Source organism: Phaenicophaeus curvirostris, chromosome 26 (assembly GCF_032191515.1).
Source record: "Phaenicophaeus curvirostris isolate KB17595 chromosome 26, BPBGC_Pcur_1.0, whole genome shotgun sequence".
Taxonomy (NCBI): domain Eukaryota; kingdom Metazoa; phylum Chordata; class Aves; order Cuculiformes; family Cuculidae; genus Phaenicophaeus; species Phaenicophaeus curvirostris.
Genome location: NC_091417.1, coordinates 3,329,365 through 3,348,474, shown reverse-complemented (window position 1 = coordinate 3,348,474; position 19,110 = coordinate 3,329,365). Strand labels below are relative to the sequence as shown.

The 19,110-nt window shown below is 51.5% G+C and overlaps 1 protein-coding gene across 1 annotated transcript in view; it reads left to right on the top strand.

Annotated features, from left to right (window-relative positions):
* Positions 1 to 19,110, top strand: part of SKAP1 (src kinase associated phosphoprotein 1) — a 161,834-nt gene that overhangs the window by 119,963 nt on the left and 22,761 nt on the right. Inside the window, exons 5-9 of the mRNA XM_069876863.1 lie at positions 9,283 to 9,363; positions 10,258 to 10,341; positions 11,959 to 12,083; positions 12,807 to 12,870; positions 13,663 to 13,824. Of these exons, the coding sequence (XP_069732964.1) occupies positions 9,283 to 9,363; positions 10,258 to 10,341; positions 11,959 to 12,083; positions 12,807 to 12,870; positions 13,663 to 13,824 (516 nt within the window). The remainder of the gene's footprint in view (positions 1 to 9,282; positions 9,364 to 10,257; positions 10,342 to 11,958; positions 12,084 to 12,806; positions 12,871 to 13,662; positions 13,825 to 19,110) is intronic.

Sequence of the window (19,110 nt, the reverse complement as noted above, 5' to 3'; positions counted from 1 at the left end):
ATTGCCATTGTTTCCGCTTGAAAAATTGCACGTCGTTTGTTTTACTTTTTCCTAACCCTCCTCTCTCCTTAAATCCTCTCGATTTTCCGCGCTGATCTATAGGAATCATTTGTGTCAAGGCTGACGATGATGTGGTTCAGAATTTTTATAGGGATGAAAGGTCTGAGCTGCGAGACAGGCTTCAGCCAACAGGTGCCTGGTCCCTCCACAGCCTCATCGAGCCCCTGGGAATTGAAAGGACGTCTTCCTTTTGGGAATTTTGCCGTGCTGATTTGTGGCTGTGGTGAGAGGCTTGAGTTGAGCAGCTCCCGGGCATGGTGTCGCGATGCAGGGAGGGACAATGGGGCATTGAAACACGATGCAGCTTGGCTCCTCGAAGCCAGGATCCCACTCAAAGCCCAGGCAGATGTCCCAGCAGCTCAACATGATGCTGTGGGCACTGAGAGGTGGTGTTTGCAGCTTGGGTCCCTCCTTTCTAGTGTTCCCATCTCTGGCTGTTTCTTTTATTTCCTTTATCCTCATCATTTGTTCCTGGCAGGAACGTTCACAGATGAAAAATGCGGAAGGGATTGGGGTCCTGGAAGACATGGGAGGGCTCAGGCTTGCTGGGCTTGGTGTCTTTTGGGGTGTCACAGTTTTGTGATGCCTCTGCAGAGCAGCCGAGCCCTTTCTGGTGCCCGTGGGGGAGGAAGGCCAAGAGGGATTTCTGGGGCTGGACCCAAACCATCGTGCTCACATCTGGACTGATGTCCTATCACAGCACAGGGTGGACATGACAACAGTCCAAAACTCCAGAGAATATTAAAGTTGGTGAAATATTTCCAGTGGGAAATTTCTTGGTAAGATACCTGCTTCTGCTGGGAATGAGGAGAAATGGGTGTAGAAAACCCCTTGGATCTCTGTATTCAGTCCTGCTAGCTCCACAAGTGGGTGTTTAATGAAGCCAGAGAACAGCTGAGCAACCTTCCTCCTGGCAGAAGGAGCCAACGTTGCTTAGCTGCACCCTGCATCGATAATCACCGGTGCCTTTGCTTGAGGAGCAGAAAGGAGAAGAAGGATTTCTGCTTGAGCACGCAGCAGCAGGGTTGCATCTCCTGCTGTCTTTTAGGTCCCCCCTGCAACACCGCATCCCATTCCTGCTCTTCCACTTCTCTGCTTTTAGCTCTCTGCAGTGAAGCATCTCTAAAGGCACCTTGAACAAGCGGTGAGGGGACCTGTGTGGCACTGGTCGTTGCCAAGACCATCTCTTTGCTCGCACAGCAAGGGGAAGGTGACTCAACCCCCTCCCTGGGCAGCCTGTTCCAGTGCCCAATGACCCTTTCCGTGAAAAATTTCCTTTTAGGTAGTTGTAGAGAGCAACGAGGTCTCCCCTCAGCCTCCTCTTCTCCAGGCTAAACACCCCCAGCTCTCTCAGACGCTCCTCTTGTTCTCCAGCCCCTTCCCCAGCTTTGTTGCTCTTCTCTGGACTCGCTCCAGAGCCTCAACATCCTTCTTGTGGGGAGGGGCCCAGAACTGACCCCAGGATTCGAGGAGCGGTCTCATCAGTGCCGAGTCCAGAGGGAGAAGAACCTCCCTGGAGGTTATCACATCCTTATTGGCAGCCTTGCACTAGTGAACCCATCAGCACCGTCAATGGATCAGACCCACAGCTCCATGTGAAGCCAGGGGTGTTTTTATGCGAAGATGTCTGGCGTGAGGCAGTAATTAATAACCAGATGGTGGTGCCTGTTATTGCATCCCCACAGCTTCCATCCAAAGCTCTTCTGGGACCCTTCCTGAAACCCGCTATGGGGTGAAAGAGGGATGGACCAGCCAGTCCCGCTGTGGTCCTCAGCGCTGGTGGGGGTTTCGATAAGGCTTTGGATGTCGAGCTTAGGTTTCCAAGGTGGTGACGTAACATCAGCGAGAAGCAAATATTTGGCCAAGTGCACCCTGGGGTGGGATGGTGTCCGGTGGAACCACACGGCGTGCCCATATGTTATTACTTATCCATCAGCCGCTTTGAGTAACGACGTCCAGGGCCAGGGTGAGGGTTGGCTTTTGTCAAAGCATATATTTCAGCGGCGTTTAAATAAACTCATCGAGCTGCACGTCTTGTGAACTTTCCTATTCCATCTGTCTGCGCCGAACCACCCATGGAAGGAAATGGATGAGGCCTTCAAACCTCCACCAGTCCCCGGAAAATGAGCCAGTCCGGTTAACAATAAATGGTGGCCGAGTGGGGCACACATGAGCGGCCTCGTGAAGAAGAAAAGAAAGTTGAGCTTAATGAAGTCCCCGCGCCCGTGTCCCTGCGCGTGGACAGGAAAGGACGGGTGGTTTATAACTGTTTATTGGAGTTAATGGTAATAAATTCCTCACTTGTGATGCATTAACTTTAATGTTTTCATTACGTGATGATTTAGGTTTTCCCTTTTCGCGCTGTAAATCATGTTGTCCCGGTAGCACAGCAGGTCGAATGGCTGACATAATGTTATGTTTGGGGGAGAGGAATAACAGGGGAATGAGTTACATGGATTATATATTTATATATTTCATACATTATGCCTTTTTTTTTTTTAAGAGGACTTTAAAAAATCACATCCTGGGGAAGCCGGTGGACAGACAACCCTGTCGGAGCTTTGAGATGCGGCTGTGAAGGGCTGGTTTCCATGGCAACTCCCCAAATCCGCTTGCTGCTGAAGGGTTTTTTTCCTCTTCCTTCTTTGCTGAGTGTGAGCCCTTGGCTAATGAGCTGTGCAAATAGATATTGAGATTTAGTGGTTTTTATTTTGCAATTATAGACTTAGTGATTTGGAAGGAAACTTTTGGGCCAAAGGCTCTGCCTCCGCTTTGAATTCTCTTTTCTTGTTTTCCTTTTTTTCTTTCCTTTGGCAAAGTTGGTTGAACTTCAAACTTTGCTGTTTAATTTTCCAGATGGAATTAAAAACACCAATAAAAGGCAGAGGCTTTTTTCCACCCTCTTGGGCTGAATCTCAGCCCAATCTCCAGTCAACTCCTTGCCGTTGACTGTCTCTTCTCTTGTTTGCTGATCAATCATCAACCCACATCCATGGGCTCCTCTGGAAAACCAACAATGAATCCAACACTAACTCGGCGTCTCACAAAGGTCCATCTGTACAACCCCTATTTATCAGTGTTTGGTAATTAATTACAGTCCAACAAGGACATCGGGGCAATGCAGTTAATCAGGCATCGTTCAATCCCAGGTGAGAATTGTGGTTTTCTTGAGCGACTTCCATGGATTTTGTCTTTGCTCCTGACTGTCAGCACTTGTCAAAAGCCTCTACTGTTGCCCAGGACCAGTTCATCTTGGATCCTGCCTTCAATACTGGTCTGTACTGGCTGCTACAAGGGAGCATTTAGCAGTTCCCCACCTGCCTCCAAGGATCCTGGGCTGCATCCCAAGCTATGGGACCAGCAGGGCGAGGGAGGTGATTCTGCTCCTCTGCTCCGCTCTGGTGAGACCCCACCTGGATCCTGCATCCAGCTCTGAAGTGCTCAGCACAGGAAGGATTTGGATGTGTTGAAGTGAGTCCAGAGGAGGCCATGGAGATGATCTGAGGGCTGGAGCACCTCCTGTACAAGGACAGGCTGAGAGAGTTGGGGTTGTGCAGCCTGGAGAAGAGAAGGCTCCGGGGTGACCTCAAAGCAGGTTCCAGTAGTGAAAGGGGCTCCATGAAAGCTGGGGAGAGGCTCTGGACCAGGGAACAGAGGGGTAGGATGAGGGGGAACATTTTTTCATGTGAAAGAGGGGAGACTGAGATGAGATCTTGGGAAGAATTGTTTTCCTGTGAGGGTGGGGACGCCCTGGCCCAGGTTGCCCAGAGCAGTGGTGGCTGCCCCATCCCTGGAGGGGTTCAAAGCCAGTTTGGATGGGGCTTGGATCCAGTGGGAGGTGTCCCTGCCCCTGGCAGGGGTGGAACTGGATGGGCTTTGAGGTCTCTTCCAACCCAAACCATTCCATAATTCTACAAAGCGCTGCATTTAGCTGGAGGTTTTTGACTGACTGTTTGGGTTGGGATGTCTTGTAACTTATAAGGGCCCTTATAAGAGCCTGAGAACAACTGCTCCTGAGGCTGAACACAGGGATATTTCAGTTGATAATTTCCTCTCAATGATTTGTTGCCATTGATTTTAACTGCCTTCTGCTTGCTGACTAGTTTTCAATCGAGGTAGTTATCCTGGGGTGGATACACCCTGAATTTTGCTTACTGGCCTCTTTTGAAAAGTCAAGCTGAAGCCTGAATAAATCTTCTCTGCTGTGCTTCGCCTTTTCTTCATCTACTTTCTTATTTTCCTGCTCAAAAAATGCAATAAAATTAGTCTGGCACAAGATCCATTTCATGTGATCCATGTTGACAATTGTTTAGTTCCCCATTTTCTTTGAAGTAGTTGCTCATTTTGCTCCCGTCGTGATAAATGATCCTCAGCCGTCTCCAAGACGCTGAAAGGTTTGGTGGTGTTCCCAAAGTGCAGAGGGAAGTGTGTCCGAGGAGCATCGAGGGCTTGGGAGGCACCGAGATGGTTTGCTGTGACCTGGAGCAGGAGGATGGAGAGACAGGGACTGGAGGGACCGCTCTGATGGATGGTGGCTTGCCTCCCACCATGGTCTTTCTCCTCCTGCTCCAGCTGGTAGGGACATCAGTCTGTGCCCGTTGCTGGCTTCTTCATGACGTTGCAGTATCTGCAGGGCACTGAAAAGGGCTTCTGCCCATCTGTGCCCAAGGCATCCAGCTTCTGGATACAGATTCTAGCACTGGAACAGAGGTTGCCCAGGGAAGATGTGGCTGCTCCATCCCTGGAGGGGTTCAAGGCCAGGTTGGATGGGGCTTGGAGCAACTGGATGCAGTGGGAGGTGTCCATACCCATGGCAGGGGGGGTGGAATTAGATGATCTTTAAGGTCCCTTCCAACCCAAATGATTCTATGATTCTGTCAGCCTGGAGCTGAGTGGCCAAGCTCACTCTCCTTCTCCCACAGGGACTGGACCGTGATGCAGAACTGGCTGGGAACTTTGTTTAAGAGGAGAAACTGTACCTGTGTGGGTCATAGAATCATTTTGTTGGAAAAGTCCTTTTGAGGTCATCAAGTCCATTCATACTGTACCAATTGTGATGGGAGAAAGTGAAGATGCTTTCAAGATCCTCTGGATCTTAGAAAAAGGTAGAGGTTTCAATATGGGAAACATCGTTCTCCCATCAGAAACCAGAAGGAGCGTGGCTTACAAACAGCTCTTTGGGTTTTCTTGGAGAAGCCTTGTGTTTGAATGGACCCACAAATGCCACCCACCAGGGGAAGTTCAGGCTGGACATAAGGAAAGAATTTTTCACGGAAAGTGTCATTGGTCCCTGGCAGAGGCTGCCCAGGGAGGGGGTTGAGTCCCCTTCCCTGGAGGGGTTTAAGGGACGGGTGGACGAGGTGCTGAGGGACATGGGTTAGTGATTGATGGGAATGGTTGGACTTGATGATCTGGTGAGTCTCTTCCAACCTGGTGATTCTATGATTCTATGATTAGTGCCATTAGCCCCACGTCCTGGACCCGTTTGCCATCAGACTTTGGCGATGGGGGAGATTTCCAAAAGCTTTCAGCATTTCCTGAATCTGTCTCACTTTGAAGCCGGCAGGAGGGGTTGTTTGTCTCTTTCTGATTGTTTTTGTTCTCATTAGCTTCAATGGAAAAAGAGCGCAGCTTGGGGAAATCACAGCCACTTGTGCTCTGGTTTGAAATGTATTTGGGTGTTCCCTGCGAAGCCCCTGAGAGCAGAAGCTGCTCTTGGCACATTAGAGCCTGGTGAATAAACTGGAGGGTGGGGAATTAGCTGTAACCGTCGTGCCTCCGTGCTCCATCCCTTTGAACAGTCGGTTGATGTGACAGCGTGGGCACCGACGCAGCCCGCGGGCGCCTTTGGCTGCAGCTACTGTGACATTTTGTGCAGCTGGTGTGGATGAGTCAGAGCCCGCAGGGGCGAGAGCTGAAACCCAGAGGTCCTTGAGGACATGGCGAGGACGGGGTGGAACGGTCACGGTGCTTGGCAGCCAAACTCCTAGAAACTTTGCTGCAAAGATGCCTTTTAGTCAGCAAAGCCAGACACTCGGCTGGGGTCCTGGGTTCAACCTGGTGCAGGAGCAAAGCCTGTGAGGCTGAGAGCATCCTTCAGCAGCACCAAGGGGTGCAAATTGCAGTAAAGGTTGAGATGCAATAAAGAGGGAAAAAGAAGGAGCTGCTGTCTGCTCCTGCATCCGTGGATGTGGGTCTCCAGCTTCGGTTTTCTCCCACTCCTGAAATGCTGCATCTTTGTATTCTCTGCAGAAAAATGCTCTCCGGGCTCACAGCCCAGAGCTATTCCCGGTGCTGCCTATGTGCAGCCCTTCCGCAGGAGCTCCAGATGGAGCGATGTGGATCGGGGATTGGGAAATTCATCCTTGGGGATGAGTGGCTCCCTCAGGACCCAGACTTGAGGCTGCAGGGGGTGGAGGAGACGCTGGTGCTGGTGGCACTGGGAAGGGTCTGGGGGATCTAGGGGTGCTCATGGGGCTCAGCCTCAGGTCACACAGCGCGTGGAGGGAGCAGCGTTGCCGGTACCAGTTATCTGCTGGGCAAAGGGTGGATCAGGGAGATGCCAGGGTGGAAGGGACCCCTGAGACTGTCCAAACAGCTGTAGCCCTGCCACGCTGTGCTGGGAGCAACCAGAGAGGGACCGTGTGTCTGGGAGAGCACGGAGGTCTCTCTTAGATGAATTTAAGACCTTTTCCTCCTCTGTTTTTATAAGTGGTGAATGGCCGTTAGTGGTTGGAACGGATGATCAGGTGATGGGCTGGCTTTACCATCGCTTGGGGCCCTAGATGTGGTGACCTGTAGTTTACCTGCCAGCTGTGTGGTCCTGGGGCAGAAGCATCTGGCAGAGTCTAGCGGGCAGATAAATCCTCTGCCCTCAGAAAGCAGAGAGTTTTCTGGGCTGGGCCCCCACCTCTGCATCTTCTAGGTGTCCATTAGGGTGGTTGAAAGAAATAAGTCGCCCCAGGGACTGTCTTTGCAGGTTAATTCAGCTGGTTGCTGCCAGCAAAAACCATCTGGATTATTGTTAGGGGCAGGTTGGGGACGTGGGGAGGGGCAGGGATGCCCCATGTAGACCCAGTCCCTCTGCAGCCAGGCAGAGCCCTGAGCACCATGTCCCCTGCACTCACCCACCTTGTGGAGATTTAATCTTCCCAGCTCAGCGTTAGCAGGGCTGCATTAGAGAGGCCGCGTGCAACGCGCGGGTTACAGCTGCGATCTTTGTGTCATAGGCTGTAAAACTTAAAATTGCCAGAGCCCTTTGCAATCGAATCAGCCCTTGCAACCTCTCTTTAATTGTATTAGTTTGTCTGAGTAGCCACCGAGTATTTAAGAGGAAGGGAGTCTCCTTGCACTCTTATTTTCTTGTTGGGAAACTGAGGCACGGTGGCCCTCGCAGAGCAGGAGAGATCTGGGCTCCTGACCGGGGTGCAGAGGTGATGCCACAGAGGCACCGCAGCCCCCAGGAGCCAGGGCCACAAATAACCTGAAACACGGGGTCTGCTTATATGGCAAATTGATCTCAAATAGGGCAAAGCACAACTGAGACAGCAGGAACCAGCCCAGAGGTCTCCGATGGTTTTGATAGGAATGGTTGGACTCGATGATCCGGTGGGTCTCTTCCAACCTGGTGATTCTATGATTCTATGATGGCTGAAGGGAGAAGATTAAGGGCTGGAAGAGGTTGTTGCTGCCTCCCATCACATCCCTACTGCTTCCCTGCTTTGGTCGCTCTTCGTGGTGTCTGAAAGATCCTTGTGCTCCCCTCAATCTCTCTTGATAACTGAGGAAAGAGCAGAAAGCGCGTTCCGAGGAGGAGGAGGACCAGGATGGCCAGACCCATCCCTGCCTTGGCAAAAGCAACAGCAGCATCCTGCATGCCGGATTTCTTGGGGGAGCGGGGGCAGAGGGAAGCCCCATGCTGATAATGGACTGAAAGTAAATGAAATTAAGTAAGCGAAGCAGCACTCGCAGCTCCTGCCTTCCCCCCTGGGTAATTCAATTCGAGCGCTGGCGCTGATGGGATCTCGCCGGGGCTGCCTCCGTCACCCCGCTGGGGCATGGATTCTTAACGTGGAAATAAAAGTTTCACTCAAGCATTTTTTATGCTCCTGCCAGCGGGATCAGCGCGCTGGCGTTGGGCACATTAATGTAATATTCATACTCACAGGCGTGCGTCCGGCAGCACCGTCCCATTTTCATAATTATAGATGTCCCATAAAATGACATTTAGATTTGCATTCGCAAAAGAGGATGGGGCTTGGCTTCGAGAAGACAATGTGCTTTTTTGCAAGTCAGATGCTCAGCGTTGCTAGAGAAAAGCCTTAATGCTGGGCAGGTGCTGGGGAGCAGTGAGATTTCTGTGTGGGAAGGGGCTGTCCGTGTCCTCCAGGAATTGCAGAGGGGCAATCCCACAGCACCCCAGGCTTCCCCCAGTCTGAATCACCTCAGACAGCTTTGCACGAGCCGAGGATTTGGTCTTTGAAGGATCCAATTTCCAGCCAACAGAGGAGACAGATGCAGGGGAGCCTTTCCACCAACCCAAACGTTGCGCGTCTGCACCTGCCCTTCACCCTGAGACCCATTTGAGGAGGATTTATAGTGAGCCCAGAGTCTGCAAACCAAAAAACACAAAAATGAAAACAGGCCATGAATGAGGGAGGTGACAAAGGGATGGACTGGGATGAGAGTTGGGTGTTAGTGAGACACGCTAAGAAAACAAGAGAAGCTGTTGTGAGCCGGGATTCCAGAATTTCTTCATGCTGATAAAGTTGCCAAGTCTGGGTGCTGGGGAGGGAATTTGTGGCATTTATAACGATGATCCGAGGGCTGGAGCACCTCCCATACAAGGCCAGGCTGGAAGAGTTGGGGTCATTGAACCTGGAGAAGAAAAGGCTCCGAGGAGACCTTTGAGCAGCTTCCAGGACTGAGAGGGGCTCCAGGAAAGCTGGAGAGGGGCTCTGGATCAGCCGCTGGAGCCAGCACCAGCCTCAGCCCACTGGGTTCAGGTCTGTGTAGCTGTGCGAACTGTGGTCCTGGTTTCCTTGAAGACTTCTGGGAGCCTGCAACCAGGATGGGGAACGGCTGATGAGATTGTGATAGACCATGATTTTCACCTCCAGATGCTGATCTGCCTTCCCAAGCTTCCTCGGGGTTGAGAACTTTGTGCTGAGGGGTTGTGTGAATGGGAGATCCCATAGCTTTCCTTCACTTTGCTGTCCGTAGGGTTGGAGGAGATGGCACCGAAACCTGTTCAAGACACGGGGAACATTCTGAAGCAAGGATATCTGGAGAAGAGGTCTCGAGGTAAGGCCTGATAGGTACATCATAAGAAAAGGTTTGGGGATGTCACCTTGGAATTACCAAGAATGAAGACGTTCAGATGAAGAACAAAAAGGAAAACCCATCTTTCATGCTGGTTTATCTGTAGGTGCATCCAGAACCTTGCAGGCTTTTCTGAGGCATCACACACAGGGAGGGCACAGCCTTTATTTATTCCCTTTTGCCGATCATCAAACTGCACAATGTTTAAACCCCAGAAATCGAATTAAGCAGCAGCCCAGTTCTGTAAGGCAAGATATGCCCTTCTAATGAGCATTACCTAATGAGGATAAAACCACAGTGAAGACAAGGTAGTCCAGAGCATCACACACATTAGCAAATTGAGATAAGGGCTGTGAGTCAGCTGCAGGTTTATCTTGATTTCACTGACTCTTGTGAAAGCTACAAATTATTTGCTCATCACTCAGATTTTATCTTGATTTATTTTCTGTATGGCAGGGGGTAGGAGGTGAGAACAGCCCTGGTTTCCTCAGGGCTATGGGCAGAGCTGTATAAGCAGCCCTGTGCATGTTTTAACCTGCTCCAATTACAGATATTTGCTTAAACCTCAGGGGGGTTTAACCCATAGCTGTGTTCCCTCCCAGTTGCAGGACTAAGGGTCAGAGCAGTTCAGCTCGGCTCAGCCCTGCTGGAGAGCTGGAGAAGGCTTGCAGGGGCTCCAGCCATGTAGGACAGGCTGGGTCTTCCTCCCTTGGTTGAGGTTCTCTATCTAAATTCACTTGCTTGAATTTTGTGCCAGAAATCTGCAGGATTTTGGTAGGGAAAAAAACCTGTTTTCCCCTAAATATTCATCTGAAGTATGTGCTGAAAGAACAGACTTTTTTATTTTTCACTCTTTTGCTGTCCTTTCCTTTCTAGAGCACAGCTTCTTCGGGACAGAGTGGCAGAAGCGGTGGTGCGTCCTCACCAGAAGGACCTTTTATTACTACGCCAATGAGAAAAGTAAGTGGGAAGGTGTCTGCCTCCAGTCCCCAAACTGTAGGTTGTGGCTCGGGGCACGGACAGGGCTGGAAAAAAGTGGGAAAGCCCTTCCTGAAGGACGGGCTCATATATGACAAGAAAAAAGTATGTACCATGGGATGGTTTTAATTCCCTACCAAGACACAACACACAGGTTCTCCTGGAAAGGTAGATCTCAGCTTGCTTTTATTTTGTTGGTTTGGGTTTTTTTCCCCTCCAAACACCTTCATAGGTGTGGAACAGAGACACAGGAAGAGAGCTGTACGTAAATCAAATGCTGTACCAAGTTTTCCATTAGCCATCAGCTGGGCTCCTACCCCCTGCGTGACCATATATAATCCATGTGTCAGCGTATATAAATATTTTGCAGTCATGCTCCATCAGGTACACATAAACAGACAGCTAATATCTCCAGCAGACTTTGGCATGATTAGATATATGGCCTTTCCTCTGTTCCACACATCCAGAGACACGGTGTGCCAACGGCTTCCAGAACGCACACGGACATCCTTGGTTTACGATGACCAAGTTGGCAGCTAGGACAGGATTAAACTCCGACTGATTGTGGGGATGAAGCTGGGTCTTTATCCTTCTTCCACATCTTTTGTCTGAGGATCCTGAGCACCTTCTGTTTCCAAACAAGCTGCCTAGTTCCTCTCACCCTGGCAGGGCGTGTGCAGGGCCATGGGCTGCCTGGGCTTTCCTTGTAGAGGTAGATGGGTTGCTATTAGGTTGTTTGGTTGATATTTGGTTGCTTGGTTAATATTTAGCTGTTGGGTTGATAGCCAAGGGGCAGTGTTTGGCTGTTGGGTTGATGTTTGGCTGTTGGGTTGATGTCTGGTTGTTGGGTTGGTAGCCAAGGCTTCATACTTGGTTGTTCCTGGAGTGGATGAGCAGCATCTTCCAAGTGGTCTTCAGAAGGCAGCAGAATAAAACAAACCTGTTATCGATGGGCTGAAATCCTCATCTAGGGCTTGACCTCACCTCTGGATGGTTCTTAAAGATCTACAAATCAAAAAAAAAAAAGGTTATGAGCAGCTGACTGAATGGCATCCCGCGCTTCCTCAAGAAGATTCATAAGGAAATAATGAGCTGGGCTAAAGAAAGGTGCCTCAGATGACTGCAGTGAGGTTCTCTCTCTCTCTGCCCTGGCTGACACCAGCCATGTGTGTGCATCAACAAGACCTGTAGGCCAATTCCCAAAGGCCCCACTAAGTTTTTCTTTCTGTACGCCAGCCTGATAATTCCTTACCAGCACAATAATCATTGGTCTCATGTTTCCCCGAGTACACAGTGGTCTCTGCTTCATTACAACCGGCTCATCTCACGCAGCCTTCTGACCCTGGCAGCCTTCCGCTGGCTGCTCGCAGTCTCCTGAGGCTCAAAAGGGCATCCTCTTTACTGTGTCTTTATGAAGATAATATAATATTCCCTTCGGATTTCCTGGGGGTGGATGTGCTTCAGTTGAAGGGGGTTTTGCTGTTTCCCATGGACTGTGCCTCGACTTCCCTGCGTGGGCAGCAGATGCACCACCCAGCAGTGCTGGGAGCTTGATAAAAAGGGGCAGACTCCAGATTTTGCACGTTTCTCTTCTTCCAGGCAAGCAACCTAAAGGAATCATCCCCACTGAGAACTGTAGCGCCCGGCTGGCTTCCCATCTCCGCAAAGACTCTCGGAAAAGATGCTGTTTTGAGTTAATCTGCCCTGGCAAACGCACCTATGAGGTAGGAATTGGATGAAGAAATGGACCTTCTGTGCTGGTCCAAACACTAGGCATGAGAGCACACAGTCACAGGTCCAAAGGCAGAGGTGCAGGCTGGACTTGTAGGATCGGGAAGGCTGGGAATCTCCACCTCCTGGTAAAACAAACCAAAAGGCACAACAGAAGGTCCCAATGATTCTCCTTCTTGGCAGGTCATCTCAGCATGGACCTTCCCTTGGCACAAGAGTGGTCCTGGGCTCTCTTTGTGCTTGTGGGGCACAAGAGTTGAGAGAGACCATGTTTAGAAGCAGCAGAGGATGGGGTTTGGAAAGTCCTTCTTTTACATCAGCAGTTCAGAGCCAGGTTAAATTTAAACCTTCAATTTGTTGAGCATCTGGGGTGGTGTAATGAAGAACCTGGCCCAATCCACAAAGTGTGCCTGAGAGCCTTCCCAAGCTTCAGGAGATTTTGGATGTACAGTCTTGATCCAGAATCAATGGGGATTGTGGTTTTCATCTGAATTATTTTAATGAATTAGGCTTGACAGCCTTCCTCTGGGACAGTCTAGCTTTGTTCCGCTTGCTTTCCTGTTTGGAACACGGAGATAAAGAAGTGAAATGGCTTTCCCAAAGTCACAAGGTAGACAACGGCAGATCCAGGGTCTCCATCCCCTATTTTAGCTGAAAATCTTTTTCCTCTTCCTACATATAAGACCCAGCACGATAACAGGTAAACTTCTCTCCAGTTCACAGCCCCAAGCCCAGCAGAAGCTGAAGACTGGGTGGATCAGATCCAGTTCCTCCTGAAGGGTGAGTCTGGCAGCTTGGTCCAAGCCAGCATGTCTGTTTGAGCAGATCTTGGCAGCATCTCCCCACCCAGCTTGGGCCATTTCTTCCAGCAGCAGGTGGTCTTGTGCTCATTGCTGAGACCTGGCTGGGGTCCCTGCATCCCCTCTTAGCAAAAAGAGAGATTTTAGGGCTTTGCTATTTTGAGCAGGTCCTTAAAAAGAAGTGGTTGTTCAAAGCCCACAGGCATTTGATTTCAGCTCAAGAGCTTTTGGCTGCTTTTGGAGAATAGAGTTGTGTGATCTCTCCAAGGCTGCAGGTGTCACCAAATGAGACAAGAAAAGGGTGGGAATCATTCCTCACTGCTGGGGTTGCAGATCAGCTGCTCCATCCTTGGCTGATGAAGGATGAGGTTTGGCTCCACTGGAGTTGCTCCAGTTTGAAACCAGCAATACTGAGGCAAGACTCCAGCCCTGCTAGGGGAAACCCTCTGGAACCCGAGGCAGCTGCTCAGGAGTGGCATCAGGCTCAGTTCCTTGAAGCATTTGTTGAAGTTGGCTTTGTTCTCTGGCATTCGCTGTCCTTTCTTGGGCTCTCCCTTTGTTTTAACCTGTTCTCAGCTCCCGTCCCGTTTTCTTTCCACCAGGTGCTCATGGGTCAAGCAAGGGGATGGTTCTCCCCCTGCAAAGTCCATCGTGAGCACAGAGTACGGTGGCACAGGCTTTGTTACTTGATTTCAACTTTCTGAAAGTACCAGCACCCAGCTGGTACTTCGATTTCCTCTTTTTTCACCACGCTTTTTCTCTCTCCTGCCAGACCTGAGCTCCCTCACTATCCCGTGTGATGAGGAGGACGAAGAGCTCTATAATGATGTGGACAGTTCTGAGTCTGTGAACACAGCATCCTACAATATGACCCTGAATCAGGATGAGACAAACATTGAGGTGGAAGAGGAGGACATCTACGAGGTTCTGCCAGGTAAGCAGCCAAATAAGAAGGTTAGAACTTGAGAGGTCCTCTAGCTTTAGCCCTGCAAACATGGAAGGGAGCTTGGCCACAACACATATGGATGGGAATGAACTTCTAGGGCTCTGCTCAGTTTAATGGACCCATAACTCAAAGGTTTGACCCCGTTTCTTTGTTCAGACTAGATGATGGACCAGAAGAGCGAACCTTTTCTCGTTTGGTGAGGTTTGTAAATTCAAGTGGGGCGGCTTTAAGCGGTTCTGCTCCGTTCAGCTTGAGTAACATTAATTTTGGTGAGAGTGGAATCTCTGGGCTGTGTTACATGGAAAATCAGACTTTAGATGATGAAAATGCTCCCTCCTGGGCATGCAGTCATGGCTGTAACACAATTATGGGCCTTCCAAGAGATGATAGAATAACTGCATTAAAGACTAGGGCTTGTTCACTAACAGTGCACGAGGTCTGGAGGCAGCAGGGCGGCGGCTGCCGGTTAAAGGAGCCAGGAACACTCTTCTGGCACAGAACCAAACAGCCTGCATGGATGACACAGTCTGCAACGTTTCTTACCACGATGTGACATGCCCAGGGCTTGGGGAAAGGGTCACCTGAGCCTTATTCAGCCCCGTGTGCTCTTCTGCCTCAGCGCTGATGTTGGCATCACCCAGCTCTCTGCACCCCAGGAGCAGGGTACCTTGGTGTCTCCACTCGGAGGTGCAGAAGAGGTCCTTTCTTCTTATTTATTTCAGAACTTTATATTTGTAGCGATTAAGAAAAAATATTCAATGCACCAGAAAGTTTTATGGTGCCTGGGATCTTTGTCTCGTTACTGCTGCCAAAGGAAATCTCTGCTCAGTGCTTTGAATCCAGACAGATGCCGGGAGCAGAGCTGGGGCTCCAGGTCTCAGATGTGAGGCTGGTTTCACGTGGTGAATGGTGATGCTGCTGGGAGCTTGTGCAGGGTGGATTTAGGGGCAGACTCCTCCGTTGCCCTCGCTCTGGGATGCAGAGTGGCTCAAAAGCTCTGCAGCCGACCCCACCAGGCAGCTTCACTCTTGATCCCCTGCTCAAGGGGATCGGGACCCTGGTGCTGGGGCTGCAGAGCATCGTGGTGGAGGAAGGAACAGCCCAGCCAAACCCTGCCTTTAATTATGGGCTTTTACTGGGCTTCTGTCCTGCCCATAAAGCTTGTGACGAGGTTCCTTGGGCAGCCCAAAGGGTTGTTCTCAGGCTGCTCGCCAGCCCAGATGTTTCAAACAGGAAGGTTGAAGCCCCTTGCTGTAGCCAGGGCTTTTGGAGCATCCTCCAGCCCCAGCACGTGAGCATCCCAGGGGCTTTGCTGCTGCACAGAGCCTACTGGGCTTTGGCCAAACCTCCTGCACCCAGGTCCTGGCTGCGCTGAGGACGCTGAGGACAGCTGGAACGCTGCCTCCACCCGCATCCCTTCTGCTTCCTGGCTATCCAGCATCCTTCCTGCAGCCCGTGGCTGGAATCGCACTGACAGGCAGGGATGCAGCTTGGACACCATGCATGGTGCTGCTGGTGGGAAGCAAAGCCGCAGCTCTCCCATCTGGGTGAGGTTCTCACCCCTCATACACCCCAGTTCCCTGGCTGGTTGAAGGTGGATGCTGGTGGCACGTGGCTGTAGAGGCAGATGCTCAGCGTGTGAGTGGTGAGAAACCAGTTTGCAGGACTCGGGGGCTGCGAGGAGGGGTCTGCTCTGCCCTGAGCTCATCCCCTCAACACTTCACACTCCTGGGAACTCCCAGCAAGCAAAGTCTCCATCCCCACTGCGCTCTCCTGTGGGCCTGGCTGCCTCCCTCGTGTCCCGAGTGGAAACAGAGAGAAAGAGGGAGAGAGAAAAAAAAAAAAAGAAAGGGGGGGAGATGAAGAGATAATTTCCTCAGCAAGTCATCGTCGTTAATGAAGTTTTACAAAAACAGATACAACCAAGGAAAAATAAAATTTCACAGGTGATAAATTTTTCCAATTTCCCTGGCAGAATTCGATAGGATTGTTAAATTAAGAGTGAAGGTGTCTGTTAGGAAGCAACGAGCAGTGATGGGTAATTTTATAGAGTGGAAAATTGAATCAAATTGCTACATTAAAACACAGCTCCTCTGAGAATCTGCCCGGTGCCCAGGCTGCTCCGGTGGGGTGGGTGGCTCGTCCTCTCCGCAGCCGTTTCTGGGGCTGGGTGATGCCGTGGGGCTCTGGAGCCCGGTGTGGGTGCCTGGGGCTGCCCAGGGGGATGGAAAGGTATTTTCCATAATGTGATGCTCTGAAGAGGGAGGCAGCACAGGAGGAAGCAGAACAGCCCCCAGGAGATGCATTTTTCACCACCACAAAATCTAGATATTGGGTGAGACCAAGCACCCAGGCCCTGGGAAGGCAAAGCGTCGCTTCCAGCCTTGACTCAGAAAGCACGTGGGTGCAACAGGCTGGAGGGCTGTGGCGCAGAGGGGAGCTGCTCGCAACCCCACGGGTCCTGTTCATGAATTGCACGGCTCGAAAGCAGCGAGGGCTGTGCCTGGAGCCAGCACGCACAGCCCAAACCGTGGTGCAGGGCTCAGCAGCGCCCAGGATCGGTGCCCTCACCGTGGCCATCCCGAGGCATCTGTGCCAGGCTGCGGGTTGGCAGCGGCTGGCCCCGCTGTGGTGTTGCAGGAGGGCAAACGCAGGAGCTTGGCTGCTGTCAGCAGAGGGGAAGCCCCCTGCCCACCGCATTTTCCTGAGAAAAATCCCGTGCGAGCTTCCTCCCTTCCTTCCTCAAAGCCTCCGTCCTTCGCAGCCTCGCAGCCCACTGGCCTCGAAGAGCTCGCTGCAGCAGGGCCAGCCTGGAGCATGCTGGGCAGGGAAGGCACCGAGCATCACCCAGGTTTTTCCTCTGAGCATCTTTTGCAAACAGCAGAGTGAGTGGGCAGCAGAGGCTTTGAGAAGAAAGGGAAACTGAGGCACAGAGGACTGAAACAAAGGAGAGTACCTGATGGCTCCAGTAGGCGATACAAACAGGGATGGGGTCTGTGGCTTTGATTTCTGATTAGAACGTGCCTCGTTCCATCAAATATGGAATTAAATGGCTCAAGGTGAGACAAGGAGAGAGGGGTGCTCTGGAAAACCTCCCCAGCCCCTACCTGACAGCCTCACATGCTCCTGGGGAGCAAGGATGTGTGGGAGCAGCTGCTCCCATGGGTCCAGGACACAGAGGGGCTGTAAATGTGGCTCCCCATGAGCTCTACCAGCAAAGGGCACTGGCTCTGCAGTTTGGGGGTGCTCCTAGGAGACTGAGGAGGAGGCAGGACAGATGCATTTCCCCAGGATCCTCGAAGCACCCCCAGATGCCCAGCACTCCATCTGGGCAGGGAGCCGGAGCTGGGAAGGAGCCAGCAGTGCAGGATTCGTGCAGCTTTGCTGATTTTGGAGAGGCAGCGGCGGCGTTTCCTCCACGGCACGCGTTTTCCTGTGCCGGTGCTGGCTGCCACTTCCCAAGGAGCATCGTGTGTGCCAAGAGGTGCGAGAAGGGCTCCGGGAAGAAGTTTCCTGAGGACAGCCCAGCTCTGGGATGGAAGCAGTGCCTGCAGGATGCAGGCGTGGAGGCGAGCCGGGGGGATGCGCAGCACGGATGAGAGGAGGGGGTGGCTTTGGGGGGCCCTTGGGTGCTGTTGTCACCCAGAGCGGTGGGGGAATGGGTGCCTGGCAAAGCCACGTGTGCATCCAGCAGACAGGAGGGGGGTGGGTGCATTGCCTTAGCATCTCCCCGAATGCCCCGCAACGCTGAGCACACGGATCACGGTCCCGTACCCCGGTTCACCCCACTTTGGAGAACGGCTCTGGGATTTTCACAGCACAGAGGTGTGGGAGCTGGTGTCACTGCGCAAGATGGAATTGGGGGACTTGGTGCTATTGGTTAAAGTGTAAAGGAACCCAGATTGAAGGATCTGGGGTGCGTGCATGGGAATGATGGGGGGGAGAGCGCTGTTCCAACTACATTTATGTTCTCTTTTACAAATGCAAAGAGCAGGCAAAAGCCACTTTCAATAATTTATTTTAAAATCAATGCTAACGAGGTTCTGTCTCATCAACGGCCGAGTTTTACAATAAAGTCTGATTTATTTAGAAAAGATCTTTGGTGCCGCTTCCCGTCTAACACAGGGGCAGCCGCCGTGACCCTCCAGCCTGGGATGCAATTTGTAATTGGCAGCGGAGGTCGGACCTGGTTTGCATTGATCAACGCCGGGTGGGAGAGATGGCCCCGCGTCCTCGGAAAGCGCCAAGCGGCAGCCGCGCTTCTCTGCCTGGTGATCCGGGGCTGTGGGAACAGCAGGAGACCCAGGTTTGGTTTGTTTGGCTCTGCCTAAAGGTGACATCAAAGCCACGTCCCCTGGGATGCAGCAGGGATGCCTCTCCTGCACCGCACCGCCTGCGCTCCCCATGGCCCTTTGCCAGCAGCAGTGAGAGAGATGTGGATGAGCGATTCAGCTTTTAAATATTTGAGAATTGGGGTTTATTTGCATTATTTTATTAGGTTGCTTCTAGCCTTTATAGCTGTTTGGCAGCTGATATGGGTGCTGTGCACCCGCCTTGCTCCAGCACCCTGAGCAGCTCAGGATGGAGGGGTTGGACCTGGCTTGTGGTTAAATAATCTTATTTAAACTTATTTGTGTACACATCCTTGCCCCGTCACTCACCAGACATTCTTGCAAAGTTTCCCTTAGGGAGAAATGTTTTGCTGTGAAGGTGGGGAGACCTTGGCCCAGGTTGCCCCATCCCTGGAGGGGTTCAAGGCCAGGTTGGATGGGGCTTGGAGCCCCTGATCCAGTGGGAGGTGTCCCTGCCCATGGCAGGAGCTGGAACTGGATGGTCTTTGAGGTCCCTTCCAACCCAAACCATTCCATGATTCTGTGATGATTCTCTCACTTCCAGCTCCTCTCTCCTTAACCTTTTCCATGGCATCACCATTTACTATTTTCTTGGTTGGACTCGATGATCCTAGAGGTCTTCTCCAACCTAGTGATTTTCAGATCCTAGAATTCTTGCATCCTCTTTCCGTGTCCTCGGCAGCCGTGCCACCCTACCCGCCCTCCGCTGCCCAGGGTTCTCTTTCTCTCTCCTTTTTGCTTCTGTCCCCCATCCTTCTCACATTTCTCGTTGTCCCTGGGCTCTGCGTCCTGCGCAGGAAGAGTCTTTTCCTATAGGGCACTTGCAAAGTGCTGCCTGAATTTATGAGGCTATAATAAGTGATTTGTTTTTGCCACTGTTAACAACAATTCATATTTTCATGCAACATGTTTTAAAATATTA